Source organism: Martes martes (assembly GCF_963455335.1).
Source record: "Martes martes genome assembly, chromosome: 14".
Classification (NCBI taxonomy): domain Eukaryota; kingdom Metazoa; phylum Chordata; class Mammalia; order Carnivora; family Mustelidae; genus Martes; species Martes martes.
Window position 1 is genome coordinate 34,318,079 of NC_137902.1, and position 20,149 is coordinate 34,338,227.

Consider the following 20,149-nt stretch of genomic DNA (forward strand, 5'->3'; position numbering starts at 1 on the left):
GGGATCAAGCCCCGCATTGGGCTCTCTGCTCGGCAGGGAGCCTGCTTCCCTTCCTCTCTCTCTGCCTGCCTCTCTGCCTACTTATGATCTCTGTCTGTCAAATAAATAAATTAAAAAAAAAAAAAAGTGGGTTACTTGAAGTGCCTGGGTGGCTCAGTCGGTTAAATGTTCAACTCTTGATCTCGGCTCGGGTCTTGATCTCACGGTCGTGAGTTTGAGCCCCATGTTGGACTCCATGCCCAGTGTGGAGACTACTTAAAAAGAAATTTAAAAAAAAAAGTAGGTCACTTAGTTTGTCCTGAAATGTCTGAGTCTTAGTGCATTTGCACCTAAAACTGTAAATTTAAGATTGATTTGCCCAAGAACTGTCACCTGCATTTTCCTTTTTTGGAGAACTAGCCGTACATAACAAGGATTTTCATGACTTGTCAAATTGCATATTTTAAATAGATCGCTACTGTCTTCTAAGTCTGCCTGACTTTTTGCTGTTGTTGATTTATAATAAGAAATATATATTTGGTCTTTCTCCCTATTCCTGGCCCAAACCTCCTAAAACCCTTAGAATTTCCTAAGTGATTGAGAGTGTTAAAGGTGTCTTTTGGTATGTTATTCAGGCGACTTTGGGAAGCCCTTAGGTAACCTGATGGGGGGCTGGTTTCCAGTGCAACTAGCCCTATGATTGGAAGGTTGGAACTTTCACTCCTATCCCTAGACCTTCCAGGAGGGGGAGGAGGGGCTGGAGTTCAGTCACCAATGGCCTGTGATTTAATCAGTCATGCTTATGTAACGAAGCCTCCATAAAAAACCAAGAGGGCAGGGTTTGCAGAACTTCCTAGTTGGTGAAAACCTGGAGCTTGGGGAGAGTGGCCTCCATGCCTTTTTCTGTGTACCTTGCCCTGTGCATCGTTTCCATCTGGCTATTCCTGAATTATATGCTTTTATCATAAACTGGTAATCTAGTAACTAAAAGGTTTCTCTGAGTGCTGCTGTAGCAAATTAATTGAACCAGAGGAGGTGGTGGGAACCTCTGACCTGTAGGCAGTTAGTTAGAAGCCCAGGTACAAGGTGAACTTGGGATTGGCATCTGAAGTGTGTCCATCGCGTATATTTTCACTAATATCTGGGGTAGATTGGTTCCTCTGAATTTACACATGTCCAGTATTTTTCTTCTGTTACTTGGAACTTATTTTGCATTTCTTTTTTCTTGGTAGCAATGGCAGTTTTTTGGTTCTGTAGAATTCATATTTATCTGTTAAGTTTCAAACTTATTTTTTAAAGGCCACTCTTTTAAAATAACAGCTTTCAAATTGTTAATTGTGTTTCACACCCTTAGGTTTGCACAATTTTTCTTGTGCCCCTTATTTGATGAAAGTTGCAAAGACAGAGAGGTGAATGCGGTTGATTCAGAACATGAGAAGAATGTGATGAACGATGCCTGGAGACTCTTCCAGTTGGAAAAAGCTACGGGGAATCCCAAACACCCCTTCAGCAAATTTGGGACAGGTTTGTCAAACAGCGGCTTTCATGCATTAGTTCTCTCTGACCTCATTTAAACTCATGGCCTCTTTTCACGGTATTGTATTTTACAGTTCAGGTTAGAGGATTTTAGAACTCCCCACTCCTAGTACCCTGTTCTTTATAAACTGGCAGTTCTGAGAAAATGTTGTTATATTGTTGCTACTCCCTGTTATTGCTTACCATACCCCTATGCTTTGTTATCTGTCTGGTCCCTGTGTAGGCACTCATATTTGTGACTTGTGACCTGAAATGAAGCTGAAGCTTAGTTGTAAGAGACGCATGGAGAAAGTGATGGGTTATTAAGAACAGTGATCAAATATGAAGCAAGTTTGTTGGATAAGAAGATATAGAATGTATTCAGAGTTTAGCAACAGTAAGAATGAAGTCACTCTAACAGGTGACTAGCATTTTAGCTGGTAGTTCAAAAAGATGTCAGATGGGCTCTTGGCAGTGGACTTCATACATAAAACTTGGGATGATATACTCAAAGTGATGGTAATAATGACATAAGCAATTATTTCGCCCTCTAGGAAATGTGCTCTGGCCATCATTCAAACAGGGAGGGTCTGAATGTTTAAGGAGCACAGCAGTTAGAGGTGTGAATAGACATTAAGTAGCATTTCAAAGAGAAAATAGATCCTTGTATTCTGAAGTCTACCTTCCAAGTAGGGGTGCTTTTTTTAATGCTCACTTCAAGGCTTGTTGAATTGTCTTGCTCCCATCGCCTCTACCTCTACTCCCTGTGCAGGCCTAGCATCCCTCATAGGGATGGCTCTGGGAGCTTGAACACTGTGGAGGACACACCAGGCCCTTGCTGCAGGGTGCTGTCAGGTCATGGAAAGAGATTAGAGGTGGGGATGACAGGGAGTAGCATACAATAAATGTGGAGATTCTTGATTTCATAATTGTACTGTTTTTCTTTATTCAATTTTTCATTAAAAAGTGTGTGTTTAATTTAAATATTTAAACAGTGCAAAAGTATTTTTTAAAAAAGCAAAAACAAAAACTCTCTTTTCCTCATCTACTTCTGCCAATCCCACTCACCAGATGTAATCGTTAACAGGTTGCTATGATTAAAATACTGCTTTGGGGATTATAAAATGGCATAAAAATAATAGATTGTTCAGTACACTTACAAATTTATGCATCTTATATAACTTAATTTGGGAACATTTTTTAAGACTATAAAGACAGCTTTCTTTCAGTTTGGATACCATTCCAGTATATCCCAACAGCAGCCAGGGAGTTAGCATAGCTTTGCAGAATTAGAAGGAGTTTTTTTTAAGTTTATTTATTTATTTTTATTTTTGGTAATTGCTACACTCAGTGCGCTCAAACTCATGACCCCAAGATTAAGAGTCACATGATCTCCTGACCGAGCCCACCAGGTGCCCTGAATTAGGAGTTTTTATTTGTTTAGTTAATTTATTTTTCAAAAAAGATTTATTACTTTTTTTTTTAAGATTATATTTATTTATTTGACAGGGAGAGATACAGCGAGAGAGGGAACACAAGCAGGGGGAGTGGGAGAGGGAAAAGCAGGCTTCCCGCTGAGCAGGGATCCTGATGTGTGGGTTGATCCCAGGACTCTGGGATCATGACCTGAGCTGAAGACAGGTGCTTAATGACTGAGCCACCGAGGTGCCCCAAAAAGATTTATTATTTTAGAGAGAGAAGGAGGGAACAAGCAGGGGGAGGGGCAGAGAGAGAAAAGAGAATTATAGGAGTTTTTAAACATTGCGATTAGAAGCAATGATATTATATTCTTTAGATTTTTATCTCTAGTACTTGGCAGTCAGTGTCAGCATCATGGCTAAGATGAATACTGTGGTCCCTAAAATGTCTGTGTAGCTCTGAGTTGTTTGAAAAGTGGCTTTTGGGTACGCCTAGGTGGCTTAGTCGGTTTAGTGTCCGACTCTTGATTTTGGCTGAGGTCATGATCTCAGGGTTATGAGAGATTGAGCCCTGTGTCGGGCTCTGTGCTAGGTGTAGAGCCCACGTAAGTTTCTCTCTGTCCCTCTTCCTCTGCTTCTCCCCCCATAAGAAAAAAAAAAAAAAAGAAAGGTGGCTTTGGCAGAGAACATGAGCATGTGTGGTATATCAAGAAGGGGATATGAGTTGTAAAAACAGTAACAAAAACAACAAATTTCAAGATCATTCCATCCAAACTGTTGTAGTACTTTAAGTCGTCTCTCTGGTAGGTTACTTACACCAACAATGCTGCTTTTGTGCAGAACATGTTGGAGCTCCTCTTTGAGAGTTGCTTTCTTTTAAATAGCCTCACTGGTGACAAATCATAATTAGCATAATCAGGAAGCAGCCCTAAATCTTCTAGAAATAAATCCGGTGAATAAGGCCGGTGATATTACTTCTGGTCACAAGCAAGGAACAGTCTTAAAATATTCTGGAGGAAGGTTTTAGGAGTGATGGGCGAAGAGAAACATTGAATGGTCATTTATGTATGGATGGATTCTGAGGGCATGCTTGTTTTTAATAAACCCCTGACAAGGCTCGACAGTTAATCAGTGAAGTATGAGGTAAGAGGAACAGTTAAGAGATGACTGAGCCGGACTCAGCACAGAAGTACAGAAAATGTGATAGATGTAATGCAAATGTCCAGGTACATTCTGATTTTAGAAGTATAAACTAGGGGCGCTTGGGTGGTTCAGTCAGTTAAGTGTCCGACTCTGTTTGGGCTCGGGTCCTGATCTCAGGGTTGTGGATCGAGCCCTGCACTGGGCTCGGAGTTCAGCAAGGAGTTTATATGAGATATTCTGCCTCTGCCCCTCTTCCCTATTCATGCAGGCACGCACGCTTGTGTGCGTGCTCTCTCTCTTTAAAATAATCTTTTCAAAAAATTGTTTTTAAAAGAAGTATAACCTAACATTGAACTTTTTGGAGTAGAAGTTTTGTCCATTTTTAAGGTCACAGATATGTTTGAAAACATGATGGAAGCTGTATACCCTTACTCTAGAAATTACACATATAACATTTTACAGAAGTGATCCTTGAAAAAGAATCCTTTTCAGAAATTTATACTTAGTTTACTTCTTTTACTTTTATTGACTTCAGATGTTTCTGTGAATGTAGGTCATTTTCTCCATCAAGGGATTAGGACTTATATGTTAATATAATAATAATACTTAAAATATTAAAATATATTTAAAACTTTTTAAAAGATTTTATTTATTTGACAGAGTGAGAGGGAACACAAGCAGGGAGAGTGAGGGAGGGAGAAGCAGGCTTCCCACTGAGCAGGGAGCCTGATGAAGGGCTCGATCCCAGGACTCTGGGATAACGACCTGAGCCGAGGGCAGACGCTTAACAACTGAGCCACCCATGTGCCCCTAAAACATTGTTATTTAGATAAAGATAACAGGAAAAGCTGAGTATTTTTAAATGACAAAAGCCAAGCGTTGTGTTATTTATTTATTTATTTATTTATTTTTATTTTAAAAAGATTTTATTTATTTATTTGGGAGAGAGACAGTGAGAGAGAGCATGAGCGAGGAGAAGGTCAGAGGGAGAAGCAGACTCCCCGTGGAGCTGGGAGCCCGATGCGGGACTTGATCCTGAGACTCCAGGATCATGACCTGAGCCAAAGGCAGTTGTCCAACCAACTGAGCCACCCAGGAGTCCCTGTGTTATTTATTTTTAAGAAAACCTTACAGTAAGATGTTTGTCCTTCATAGTGGTTTTTCATGCTTCAAAATAGTATAGATCAGTTGCTTTCAAACTTTTTTGTATACAGCCCACTGTAGAAGCATGTTTTACTTAATAATTCAGAGCATATAGATGTGTGATTGTATAAGCAGCCAAAATGAAAGTTTTACTAAACATTATCTATCTAATATCTTGATCCCTCTGTTATATTCTTTCTTTAAAAAAAAAATTCTGGTCTGCCAGTACATTAAATTTATTTCATCATGGGGCGCCTGGGTGGCTCAGTGGATTAAGTTCTGCCTTCGGCTCAGGTCATGATCTCAGGGTCCTGAGATCAAGCCCCACATTGAGTTCTCTGCAGCGGGGAGCCTGCTTCCCTCCCCGCCCTCCGCCCCCCCCCCCACCTGCCTACTTGTGATCTCTGTCAAATAAATTAATAAAATCTTTTAAAAAAATTTTATTTCATCATAATAGGTCCCAAACCAAGCGTTACTAGGCATTTTGGTAGACTCAGAAAAAGCATTTGTTAAAGCTTAGCACTTGTTCATAGATAAGAACAGCAAGAGGGTGCATGAGTGGCTCAGTTGATAAAGTATTCCTACTCTTGATTTTTGAATCAGGTCGTGATCTCAGGGTCATGAGATCAAGACCCACCTTGGGCTCTGCACTGGGCATGGAGCCTGCTTAAGATTCTCTTCCTCTCCCTCTGCCCTCCCTCCCCAGCTTGCGCACATACACGTGTGTGTACATGTGCACACATGTGTTCTCTCCAAAACAACAATAATAAACTTTTGAGCTGATAAAAACCTGTGTCGGGGCGCCTGGGTGGCTCAGTGGGTTAAAGCCTCTGCCTTGGGCTCAGGTCATGATCCCAGCGTCCTGGGATCAAGCCCCGCATCTGGCTCTCCGCTCAGCGGGGAGCCTGATTCCTCCTCTCTCTCTGCCTGCCTCTCTGCCTACTTGTGATCTCTGCCTGTCAAATAAATAAATAAAAATCTTAAAAAAAAAAAAAAACCTGTGTCAAACATAATTAATGATAGGGTTTCAGAAGAATTTCCATTGAAAGGCAAAAACAAAACAGGAATACTGTGTGCTTACTTTTTTGTTTTTTGTTCAGCTACCATACTATAGTACTAATTGTTGAAATAAGGGAAGGCAGTGTGATATGTAAGAGGTAGAAAGGAAGCAAAAGAAAACTTATTTCATGATTGTCTGCATAAAAGTATTCAAGAAAATCTTTATTTTATTTTTTTTTAAAGATTTTATTATTTATTTGACAGAGAGGTCACAAGTGGGTAGAGAGGGGGAAGTAGGCTCCCCGCTGAGCGGAGAGCCAGATGCAGGTCTCGATCCCAGGACCCTGAGACCATGACCTGAGATGAAGGCAGAGGCTTAACCCAGTGAGCCACCCAGGCACCCCCAAGAAAATCTTTACATCAACCATTAAAAATAACATAATTCGTCAAGGTTGCCAAAAGACAAGAAACACTAAAATTGCTTTCTTGTATTATTAGTAATCAATTAGAAGAATGTTACAGGAAAAGTGATTTTACTTAGTATAAAAATATCTATAAGGTATTTAGAAATAAATCTAACAAGAGGTGCAAGAAATATATAGTGCATATGAAAGAATACCTTAGTAAATGGGAAAATAAACCATGTTCATGAATGGGTAAACTCAGTACTACACAGATGTGAGTTCATCACAGATTTATCTTAATCCAATGCAGTGCCAGTTGAAAGCCCTAGTTTTGTCTTGTTTTGTTTATCTGTTTGTTTGAGGAACCTGATAATCTGATTATAAAATTAGAAAGAGGGGTGCCTGGGTGACTCGGTTGAGCATCCAACTTTTGGTTTCAGCTCAGGTCATCATCTTAGGGTCGTGAGATTGAGCCCAATGTCAGGTTCCCCATTTAGTGGGGAATCTGAGATTCTTTCTCTCCCTCTCTCTCTGCCCCTTTTGCGGGTGCACATACTCTCTCTCTAAAATAAATAAATCTTAAAAAAAAATTAGAGTAAAGGGCCAAGAATAGCAAAGATGCTTTTGAAGAACAACAAAGAAAATACTAATTCTATCAGATACCAACACTTATTATAAAGCTCTAGTTGTTACAGTACTGGAATTGGTGCAAGAATACAGAAAGATAACAGATTATAGACCCTAGAAATATACCTAAACATAAATGGAAATTTGACCCAAGACAGAGGTACATTACAAAAAGATGAAGAAAAGGGAAATTACTTGTGTAGAAATAAGTAAAATTAGGTGCTTGTCTCATACCATACACAAAGATAAATTGCAGGTCAATTAGACCTAATTATAGAAAGAAAACTTTACAACTTGTAGAGAAAAATACAGATTTTTTTTTTCCTCTTAAGAAAAGTGTTCTTAAAGGGGGAGAAAAAGAGAGACAAATCAAAAAACAGACTCTTAAACTATAGAGAACAAACTGAAACTGATGGTTATCAGGGGGGAGGTGGGTGAGGATAGGTGAAATAGGTGAAAGGGATTAAGTATACACTTATGAAGAACACTGACTAGTGTACAGAATTATCAAACTACTATACTGTACACCTGAAACTAACACCCTTTATCTTAACAATGCTGGAATTAAAATTTTTTGAAATGTTATTAAACACACAAAGCACAAATCATATCTTCTAAAGATAAAGATAAATTACATGTTTAAAGATAAATTTGACTTCATTAAAATTTTAAATTTCTGTTCAATAGACCTAAAAGCAAAAGATAATCCACATATCCAGTGGAGATATTTGCAAAGCATATAACAGAAAAACTTCTGTAAGTAAATAAGTAAAAGATAAAAGGGCTCATTAGAGAAATAGCCATGGAATATGAATATGGAGTTAAAAGAAGAGGGTAGTCAAGTAAACATTAAAAAGATGTCCAAATCATTAAAATCAGGGAAAAATAAAATAAAAAAATAAAAAATGAAATAATGAGGGGCACCTGGGCTCTTGATCTCAGCTCAGGTCTTGACCTCAGGGTTGAGAGTTCAAGCCCTGAGTTGGGCTCCATGCTGGGCATGGAGCCTACTTAAAAAATTAAATTAAAAATAAATAGTGAGATACCATTTCACATCTATCGGGTTGGCAACAATCAAAAGTCAGGCAAAACTGAGAATTGTGTTGGTTAGGATGTAGAAAAACAGAAACTCATATGCTGTTTTTGGGGAGATAAATTGGTTCATCCACGTCATAAAGCAGTTTAGCAATATCTAATGAAGTGGTGCCCATGCCCTTTGACCCAAGGAACCCATTTCTTGACATATACCCTAGAGAGAAACAAGTTTAGTTGTTGTGCACAGGGGAACGTACACAAGAATGGTCAAGAAGCATTATTTTTAACTAATAAAAAGTAGGAAATGACTTAAAATGACTGTTAACAGTTGAATACATTAATACATTTTTGTCTGTTCATACAGTGGAATATTCTAGAAAAGTTAAAATGAGTGAACTAGAGCTCATGTATAGAAACCAAGTAAAGAACAAAATATTTTGAGCAAAATTCAACTTGCAGATTGTGCTTTGTGGGATAGCTTTCTATAAAATCTGAAAACAGGCAGAACAGTACTGCATCTTGTTAATGTCCTTATGTTTATATAATATAGTATAAAATATGCATGTGAGTGATTAAACACCAAATTCTTTTTAGAATTTAGTATCTCTGGGAGTGGGGAGAGAGAGACAGGAGGAGAGGGGAGGCAAGACTTTATCTCTGGGAGGAAATAATTTTGTGACAAAATACAGCAAAATGTGAAGAGTGATAAAACTGGGTAGTAAGTACATAGGTATAAATGGTGTAATTCTGGATGCTTAAATATTTATAAATATTTCACAATTTTAAGATTAAAAGAGAAATGAAGTATTTCTTTTACCCACTTAGCTAATGAAAAGGGGAAAATGAAAGGCTGAGAGGGTAGCACTTCTCAAGATGAGCGGGAGAAAGCCTACTTTTGTGTGTGAGGACTGTTTGTATGTTTACTACTTAAGCTTGTCTGTGTCGAAAGAAATCTGCAGATTACCTGTCTTGTTCTACTAAGCATTTGGTCTTGTAAACCTTTGTCTAACCAAGTGGGACAAGCCCTTAAACTGTTGTCCTTTTTCCTGTGTCTTGGGTTCCCATGCTCAGTTCTCACATTCTCAAGCTGACATCTGGCAAGTATTTTTCTGTTTGAAGTCAGTTAATCTGTTTGAAAGTTGTTTTCATAGCTACTGTGTGTTAAATCTGTCTCCACACATATGTCTTCATTGAATCCCTGTGTGACTTTCCTAGCCTCAGATTTCAGCCAAGAATCCCACCTCCAACTATCATATTCCTAGGTGATTTTAAGTTTGGCTTCCAAAGTTGGGCAGTACTCAAGGTGAATATTTCCTCTACCACTGGGCAGCTCAGAGACTCTGGGCAAGTTTCTTACCTTCTGTAAGCCTCAGTTTCCTCCCATATTGGGTTGACATGAGAATTAAATGAAGCTGTACATGTGAAGTGGCTAGCAAAATGTCTGGGAACTATAATAATTTTAAATAAATAACAGTAGCCTTCACAATAATCATATCATAGCTGTGAGAGAGGTCCAAAGTTTGAAAACGACCTTGCCAAGAAAGGTAAGTTGGTCAGCCAAGAGCAACTCCAGAGTAGGTTTGGTGAACTGACTTTCAGGCATTGTGTTCTTAGAGGAATGTTGTTCTCTTGGTGTCCACATGAGCTTTTTACTTCATGTATCGTTACCTGTGCCTTTAGTTTGAGTTCCATGGTTCCTGATAAATTGGATGCCATTTATGGATTTATTCATTCATTTTGCCTCTCCCTGGAATAAAAGCAGGAGCAATTGGATTTTTTAAAGTAGTTTAGAAAAGGAAAGGGAAAACTTTAGTTCTGTTTTTTTTTTTTTTAAAGATTTATCTATTTATTTATTTGACAGACAGAGATTACAAATAGGCAGAGAGGCAGGCAGAGAGGGAGAAGCAGGCTCCCCGCTGAGCAGAGAGCCCGATGTGGGGCTCGATCCCAGGACCCTGGGATCATGACCTGAGCTGAAGGCAGAGGCTTAACCCACTGAGCCACCCACGAGCCCCTAGTTCTCGTTATTTTTCAGTGATCTCTTTCTCTGAACGTAACACCTCAGACACTGTGTGAACAACTGGATTTAGTCAGCTGGGAAGGAAATAAAAGAAGGAAATCAAGGAGTGGATGAGGGAAACAAAGCAGGCCCTCCTTGTTGTACAGGTGGAGTGAAAGATAAAGTAGGAGGGCACGTGGAAAAAGAGGGTGGGTAGCGCTGTATTTTAGGGATAGGTGCTAATTTTCTTACTTAATTGTTATTTACTTGAGTACGCTTTGTAGTATGTGCCACAGGATTATAACACCACAGGGTGTTATAAGTTAGTCCAGATGATGTCTGTTTCCCTTAGTTGACAAGTAATTCTTCTCTAATCCCCCTACATGTAAAGTACATTAGAATATGCAAAGAAATGTAGCCAATATCTTTGCACTCAAGGTGCTTATAGTTGAGTTGGAAACTTATGGCAAATCCAGGATTTCACTGGAGAATAATGTCGGGTTTGATTTTCCAGGATCATCATCTCTTTTTTCTCTTCCTCTGCACTAAATTTTATTGAGCGCTGTGCAAAGTATTTTAAATGGATTATTTAACTTAATTCTTAAAATATCCTTTGTAGATACATGCTTATTATTTTCACTTTATAGATGAGTAAACTAACACTTGAGAGGTCATTAAATTGCTTGGTGTCACTCAGCTTTTAAGTGCTGGAGCTGTGATATGAACCCAGTGATTAAAAACCCAGCTTTTAGGGGCGCCTGGGTGGCTCAGTGGGTTAAAGCCTCTGCCTTCGGCTCAGGTCATGATCTCGGGGTCCTGGGATCGAGCCCCGCATCGGGCTCTCCGCTCCGCGGGGAGCCTGCTTCCTCCTCTCTCTCTCTGCCTGCCTCTCTGTCTACTTGTGATCTCTCCCTGTCAAATAAATAAATAAAATCTTTAAAAAAAAAAAACAACCCAGCTTTTAATCACTGTTCTATTCTACCTGCTTAGGGTTCCCTGGAATTAAATTTTCCAGGACTTTAGAGGAAATGCAAACTGAATTCTTCTGAAGAGTAGGTAGGATTTTCTTAAGCAGAAGGAAGAGCCATTCAAGAGGAAAAAGAACTAATATTTATTGTATGAGTATTAAATGCCACATACTGGGTAGGCGTTCTGCCTAATATGATTTCACTTAACCTTCACCACCAATACTGAAATTTCCTCATGCCCTTTGACAGATGCTGAACCGAACTGAAGACAGGGCATGCCGGGAGAGGGAGGTAGGGTGACAATAGAAGTTTCCGTGTAGGTTAGAAGTTTCCATACCAACTCAGTCTTAACTCAAAGCCTGTGTACTCTACCATAATGTTAGCTTGGCCCCCAAAACTGTGACAAGAAGAAACAACTGGGACCGAGGAATGAACCCAGTATCTTTTAGAGCACATGATTTAGAGTCATTTAGTTAGAACAAAAGACACTTTTCCATAGAAAGAGGAAGGAACAGAGCAAGAAAATAGATTAGAACTGAAAAGTATGAAATATAAACTAGAAGGTTATTGACTTCTGATCTTGGGATGATGATAATGACACAGAATGGGACCCCGATAACAGTTAATTATTTACCATTTCTCCCGTCCCTCCATCCCTTTCTCCTTTTTATTTTATTTATTATTTTTTTAAAAGATTTTATTTATTTATTTGTCAGAGAGAGAGAGAGAGAGAGCACTGGCAGACGGAGGCAGAGGGAGAAGCAGGCTCCCTGCCGAGCAAGGGGCCCGATGTGGGACTTGATCCCAGGATGCTGGGATCATGACCTGAGCCGAAGACAGCTGCTCAACCAACTGAGCCACCCAGGCATCCCCCCTTCCTCCTTTTTAAACGAAGACTTAAAAACCTACAATAGTAGACAGATACTGTAATAAACCCTATGTATGCATCATTCTGCCCCTGGCCAGTCCTGGCTAATCCACATTCCCATTTACCCTCTTGTATTATTTTGAAGAGATTCTAAACATCATACTCACAAATATTTCACTATATGTCTCTAAAAGATAATGACTCTTTTAACAATGACAAAAATAACACTATCACTAATCTCCAATATCTAGTTTTCAAATTTCTAGTTGTCTCATAAAAATCTAATTTTTAAAAGTTTGTTTGGATTAGGGTCCACATAATGTTGAAATGTTAGTAATTGATAGGTCTTTAAATATCTTTTGGTCTGTAGGTATAGGTTCATCCTTCATCTCCCTCCTCTTACCCCCCTAGAATTTAGTTATTGAAGGATTAGGTTGGTTGCTGTATAGAACTTTTCATAGCCCAGATTTTCCTGCGTGCATCCCAGCAATGTAGTTTAACATATTCCTCTGACCTCTGTCACAATTTCCACAAATTGGTATTTGGGGTGTTTTTAGACAAGAGTTTATAGGTGGTGTTGTGTTCTTCCATCAGGGGCATATAAAGTCTAGTTGTCTCTCTATTTGTAGTGTTGCAACCATTGATTCTCAGTGCTTCGCCTCCCTAATTCTAATTCGGTTATTTCTCCTCCTATTTGAATAGTAGTTGCTATAGGAAAGGCACCCCGACAAATGCTTGATTCATTCCCTTCATTTACAGTTTTCAAAATAATGAGTTGGTTCCCTAGCATCCTTGAATGATGACTCATTTGTTTGGACATTACAAATATTTGATATGTTTCAGCCCACTTAGTCATTTAATATTCCCTAAGTTTTTCCAGGATGTTTTTACTGTCTTGTTTTTTTTCCTTGCTGGGATATGTGTCTATGGAAAACTAGAAATTTACGGGAATCCAGAACTGGATTAATCAAGTGTACAGGTGCTTTATTAGGGCACTTGTGAGGTTTTTACTTCTAGTCCCATCTCATAATTTGCATCTTGTACTTGTATGTACTAACCCAGGTGCAGGAGAATTGCCCTTTTTAATTTTATAGGAAAATTCATATGTGTCTCAAAAGGCGCCAATCTCTTCCAGGATTTTAGAAGATTGGTATAGCAGGAAGAAAGAGCTTTTTTAGAAAAAAAGATTTATAATACATTCAGTCCTTGAACAGTGTGGGAGTTGCACAGTCCTCTGTCTGAGCCAGCCGGGTGCCCCTCTTGTGTAACTTTTGACTTCCCAAAAACTTAACTACTAATAGCCTGTGTGGACCGGAAGCCATACCAATAACATAAACAATCAGTTAACATGGATTTTATATATTCTATGTGTTGTATACTGTATTCTTAAAGTAAGCCAGAGAAAAGAGAATGTTAAAATCATAAGAGAAAGTACATTTATAGTATTTATTTAATTGTATTCATTTACACATGTACTGTATTTATTGAAAAAAGTCTGCATAGGTGTGGATCTACGAAGTTCAAACTCATGTTGTTCAAGGGTCAAATGTAATTTCAAGTAACTAGCTGTAGATAATACTAACTTTTAGAATCTTGGGTTATCAGAGAACATTTAAGATTTTCATGGTTATTACTATCAACTTGACCTTTCCTTGAACACCTTATCAGACACGGTTGAAGACAGCTTTAGATTCTAAAACAGATTTCTAAAACTTCAAACTCAGTCTTTCCTACAATGTAAGGAATATATTCCTGGCTCCAGAATTTTCTAGGAAAATAAATTCAGTATTTGTATCTATTAGTACTGAGTTTGTAAGTTTTTCTCTTTTTAATAGTGTTTAAAGTAGTTGTAGCAGTGAAAGTAGAAGATCGTATTTACTGAGCTTTATAGTTTGCAAAACCTTTTTCATCTCCATTATCACTTTTCATCATCTTCATGACAATTCAGGTTAATATTAAATAGTTATTGTCTGACAGAGGCTATTCATTCAATCCTTGCATTCCCGTAAGTTTGGTTCTCTTATTATTCTTAGTTACAAATAAGGAAACTGGGGTCTAGTGAAGTTAAGAGACTTGCCTGTGTCTCGCGGCTGTGAGATGGAGGAGTCAGGGATTGAGCCCCAGCTCTTAACAACTGGGCATGTATCCATATTGCCCCTATTTTGCAGATCAAATAAATGACCCCTTGGAGATATTGAGAGACTTTTCCAAGGTTGCTTAATTGATACATGATGGAGTCAGGACAAGAAACCCTGAGTCTTCCATCTGCCAAGCCAGTGCTCTCTTCAGCCCAGAGTGGAAGTGTCCCAGTCAGCAATCCTGATGTCCTCAGTCCATTGCTGGAGCTCCCTGGATTGGTAACAGAGCCAGAAAGGTAGGAGTCAGGATTTTGGTAGCAGCATTTAAGTTTGATAGGAATGACCTCACTGAGTTAGCACCAAATTAGGACAGTATGTGTCTAGAGATTGAACTGCTTAGTATTTGGTATCCCAGCCATATTCACATTGTTCTCCATGAATGGATTCTTAGGTAGAGGAAAGTCATCTAGACCATTTCCTGAGCTTTCTTCTCTACTTCAGTGCCATGGTTTCTGTGATATTCTCAGAAGCCAGTAGTCCTTCCTACAGTTCACAGCATAACAGCAGTAGCTGCTGTTTATTGTGTGTTTATTTTGTTATACATCAAGTATTCTCTTGAATATGTTAACGTTTTTACAGATTCATTATGTCATAAAAGAGATAAGTTCAAAAGCACTTGGCAGGTCATTCTCTACATAGTACTTAAAGATGCAGAGCATTACAAATACAGTTTGAGCATCTGATGTTTTTTTCTCCATTTGCATTTTCCTCCCTGCTTCTGGGACATAACCACTATCTTAAGTTTGGTGACTGTCAGGTCTCATGTTTAAAAAAAAAAAAAAAAATCGCTAGTCATGTATTTACCTCTAAACATTATGTTTAGAGGTAAACTAAACTAATATAGTCTTTAATTTTACAAAAATGGTATTTTATTCTGAATAATCTCTGCCAGTTGTATTTTTCATTCACTGTTATATTTGTAAGTTGGTGGATGTACCTCTGGTGAGTTTTTAAATTTTCATTGCTGCTATTTGACAAATTGATTGTGTCACTGTTTATGTTTTCCTGTTAATGGAATAGTGCTGCTGTGAGCATTCTTGTACATGTGTCCTTGTGCACAGAGTTCTTTGGGGAATTACTGTGTCGTAGGGTGTGTACGTCCTCACATTCAGTACATCTGCCAAATTGGTGCTTATAGCAGTTGATTCAGTTCATACTTTCTCTTGTGGTGGCTGAGTTCTCGTTTCTGTTACACCTAAACCACAGTTGCTGTCATCAGACTTTCATATTTTTGCTGTTTATTGAATGTAAATATTATTCTTAAGCTTTTTTACACGAATTTTTTTTTTCTAATTTGGTATAAACCTACCAATGTCAGAATGGAGACTGAGCCTAAGAGGAGTAAAGTAATTTGCTTAAGGTCATGCAACAGAAGCCGGCTGAGGCTGGATGAGATGAGAGCTCTGTGACCACCATAGCCGGTGCCTGTTCCTCTGCACTTCTCTGCTTAAGGGTCTTGCCACCAACACTAGCAGAGCCCAGTTGATTTAAGGACTAATTACAGAGTTCTGTGCTTTATGTCCTGCTTGTCTTTTCATTTCCTCCTCTCACTGTTTCTTGAGAAATTCCATCAACTAGCCTTCCTGTTTTTAGTAAACTCTTTTAAAGGATTTTTTTTTTTTTTTAAGGATTTGTTATAGAAGGATTAATAAACTTAACAGCGAGCCTGACTCTTTGGCCCGTTTTTTTTTTTTTTTTTAATTCAAATTATTACAGGCACACCTAGGTGACTCAGTCTGTTAAGCATCTGCCTTCAGCTCAGGTAGTGATCTCAGGGTCCTGGAATCGAGCCTGTGTTGTGCTCCCTGCTCAGTGGGGTGTCTGCTTCTCCCTCTCCCTCTTTGCACACTCTCTCTCTCTCTCAAGTAAATAAATAAAAATTTTAAAAAAATTATTATTATAAAACAGTACCCATTTATTAGCTCCTAGTTTTATAGGTCTGAAGTCTGGCTTTGCATGGCATGGAATTCTCTGCTCAGGGTATTACAAGGCTGAAACCAAGATACTGACTACATAAAATGCCCATCTGGGAAAAACATCTTCCAAGGTTATTCTTAACCATGGGCAAAATTCAGTTCCTTTTAGCCATAAGACTGAGATCACCATTTCCATGCTGGCTGTCAACCAGGGGCTGCTCTGAGCTCCTAAATGTCACCTGTATTCCTTGCTACATGGTCCTGTAGCCATGATGGTATGCTGGTCAGTTCTTTCTTATTCTTTGGATCTTTGACTTCTTCCTCTGCCACTTGCCAAGAAAAATGCTTTGTATGTATGTATTGATTTATTATTTAAAAGTTTTTTTTGGTTGGCTCATTGTACCTAGTATCCGTGTTTCTTATCAATGGATTGAGAGCTGACTATCCTGATCCCAAGATAGTTATAGTGGAGAACCTCTTCCTCTTTCTGATTCAGGTACCTCGGAGGACATGGAGCTGCCATGCTGGGCTGTGTTCCCAAGTGGACTGTAATTTCCTTCTGTCATCATGTATTAGAAAAGATGAAAACATCTAAGCAGCAAAGAATATGTAGATTGATGGAATAGTTATCTATTTATAGCTAAAAGCCACTTTTCAGAGCAAATATGACTGAGCTTCTCTTTAGCAGTTTGGCCAGAGGTCCCATATTAGATATAGGACCTCAGGTGAGCTAGATTGTTGTTGACAATGACTTCTTTGGCTCTTTGTTCCTTTTAACTTTGTGTTGTAAAGTATAGCAAGTATGCATAAGCCTATGTGTGGTTCTGATCAATTATTCTTGTTATTCTTACTTTTGTTGCTATTTGAAGAATCAAGTAAATGAATGTTCTGCTGTTATTTATATATGAATCACTGAATTTTCAAAAACTGAGCACACCATGGAACGAGTGAAGAAACAGAGCATTACCTGCACCTCCCTAGCCCTCTTTGTGTGCCCCTTTGTAGTCACTGTCCATCCCCTAAGGGTAACTTCTGTCTGACTTCTATTAACCCAGGTTAGTTTTGCCTGTTTTTATGCTTTATATAAGTGAAATGAAAACTGTATTCTTTTGTGTTTGACTTCTGCCACTCTACCTTGAGGTTGTGAACTTTGTTCATACTGTTGCATAGAAACAGTGGATTATTCATTCTCTTTGCTAGTCTAGTATTCTGTCTCAGTTCTTTTGCTCATTTTAATACAGCATCGTCAGTGTTTTGCCATGATCTGTGGTCTAGTGTGTTTGGCGTATGTTCCTACTTTATCTCTATTTTCATTTTTATTTATTTATTTATTTTTTGAGATTTATTTATTTTAGAAAGAGAGTATGAGCATGTGAGCAGGCACATGTAGGCACAGGAGGAGGGGCAGAGGTAGAGGGAGAGAAGCAAATTCCCTACTGAGCACAGAGCCACAACCCCAAGATTGTGACCTGAGCTGAAACCAAGAGTCAGATGCTCAGTTGACTGACCCACCCAGGTGCCCCATCTCTTATTTTTAAAATGGGCCTAAAGATAAAAGAATAGGGACTAGAATGGTAGGATATTCAGGTGCATTGAAGTTAAAGTAGGATGTTCTAGAGCTGGCTAACCTGATGGAACTTTTATGTTCTAGATGGAGGCCATGATCTCGGTCTTCATAAGCTTTGATCTGAGGGCTGTTTTTTTTAAACCGAGAATATTGACCTGATTGTGAGTAGGCAAATCAGATCATATTTAGACTAAAAATCTGGTTTTGATCTCACACTATGATATTTGTAGTCTATTGAAATAAAACTTAATTTCTCCAAACTTGAGTGTCCCGGTGTCATTTAGTTCACATATTACAGAAATCTGAGCTTCACAGTCTAAATGACTAGTACCTCTGGAATTGAGGCTTTTAGAATCTTCGGTTAGTAGAAAAGGAAGACACCATCAGTATGCAAGTTTTACCTTAATGTGAGAGAACTTCAAATCATTACCCAGCAAAAAGTGCTTTTTCTTCTAGATACTTTTTTTTAGAGATTATATTTATTTATTTGTGAGAGAGAGTGAGCACAAGAAGGGAGCAGAGGTATAGAGAGAGGGAGAAGCCGACTCTCCACAGAGCAGGGAGCCCAGTGTGGGACTGGGTCCCAGGACCCTGGGATTATGACCTGAGCTGAAGGCAGATGCTTAACTGACGGAGCCACCCAGGCGCCCCTCTTCTGGATACTTTTAAGAGCACTTGAATCCCTCGGATAGAGTGACGGGATGTCTCAGGACCCCAAGTAGAGCAAATCTGGAACTGAATTTAAGTAATTTCTTAAGTAAGAAATTGAGAGGACTAGTTAAGAACCTGAAAACTTGACTGAAAAGCTACTGCTAGTGAATATTGAGTACATTTGATTGCTTTGTGACTAGAAAAAGTTTAATAAGCACATTGTTAGGCTGTTGCTTGCACACACTCTCCACTAGATCTGTTGATTCAAACATTGAGGCATGGCACCTTGGCTCAGGACTATGCAGCTGTACAGGGCTAAAGCCTGGATCTAAGAGCGCCATCTGGTGGTTCTCTGTAGATACTCAAGTTAATGAAAGGGACTCTTCCAATGCCATTTCAGCACAGCCATTGTAATGGCCCAAGGAAAGAAAATATATAAAGAATGTTTTTTTAAAAGGATTTTATTTATTTATTTGACAAAGAGATAGCACAAGTAGGCAGAGTGACAAGTAGAGGGAGAAGCAGGCTCTCTGCTGAGCAGGGAGCCAATCCCAGGACCCTGGATGACCTGAGCTGAAGACAGACGCTTAGCTGACTGAGCCACCCAGGCACCCCAAGAATGTGTTCTGCTGTAGTTTCATCTCTGCAGATGAAAGCAACCCATTTAGTAGTGTAAGAAGGAACAAAAATTAAAGTTGTTATACAAGGATTTTAGGATATTTCTAGTCAAGATGCTATTTTGGGGGAGACTCTAAGCACTAGAATTCTCTGAATCCCTAAATGGCAGGATTTTTATTAGAAAGGTAGTACTTAGAGATTGTGACCATTTGCTTTTGACTTGCCTAGTTTACTGTAATTGAGTTATTACATTTTGTAAGAGATCTCCGTGGTTCATATATATGTATGCACATTGCTTGAGACTTATAAAAATAGCATTGCATCCTATTTTTACCAGTCTAGATCAAATCCGTGAGAATTCACATCACAAATTTAATGTTACAGCCAAGAATAGTACATTTCTTTCCACAAGTAACTTGGCAAGTTCCAAAAAGATCCCTCAGTGACTTTCTTCAATTAATTATGGAGCACATAGGGAATTGAAAATTAAAGTAAGTGTGAATGGAGGCCATGTAGATCTTATTTTGTCCTATAAGTGCTCATAATACCTACTATCTCATAGGGATTTTAAGGTGTATACTTTTCATAAAGCCCTTTAAGTTCCTAAGGGGACACTCTCTTTGGTTTAAAATGTTATTAATTTGTATTCTTCTTTCCTGTGTATCCAGCTTACATTCAGACATATTAACTAATCATTATGTGTGTTAGCTAGAACTCTGTTTTTTAAGTTTACTTTATAGCAATGTCCGTAACAATTCCATAACTTTAAAGTTCACATATTTTTCTTTTTCTAAAAAATGTTTTTCTTCCTTTTCAGGTAACAAATATACTTTAGAGACTAGACCAAACCAAGAAGGCATTGATGTAAGACAGGAGCTACTGAAATTCCATTCTACTTATTATTCATCCAACTTAATGGCTATTTGTGTGTTAGGTCGAGGTAAGAATCCTTAAAATTTTTCATGGAATTGGATAATCTTAGTTTTCCATTTGACTCTTTCAAAGTATTGGGAGAAGAATATACGGCCTTTTATCTACAGAGAGGCTTTTGAAAATGATCTCCTTGTTGGAGAATATGTGGAGAGGAATTTTGTTTTTAACTCTGTGTTCTAAAAAGGAGTATAGATGCTTTAAAATGGAGACCTGAGAAAAATATATAGT

The 20,149-nt window shown here is 38.5% G+C and overlaps 1 protein-coding gene across 3 annotated transcripts in view; it reads left to right on the forward strand.

Annotated features, from left to right (window-relative positions):
* The window catches only part of IDE (insulin degrading enzyme), a 109,169-nt gene that overhangs the window by 36,006 nt on the left and 53,014 nt on the right, over positions 1–20,149 (forward strand). For all 3 annotated transcript variants that reach the window (XM_080823312.1, XM_080823311.1, XM_080823313.1), the window contains exons 4-5: positions 1,334–1,503; positions 19,806–19,928. In XM_080823312.1, the coding sequence (XP_080679438.1) occupies positions 1,334–1,503; positions 19,806–19,928 (293 nt within the window). The remainder of the gene's footprint in view (positions 1–1,333; positions 1,504–19,805; positions 19,929–20,149) is intronic.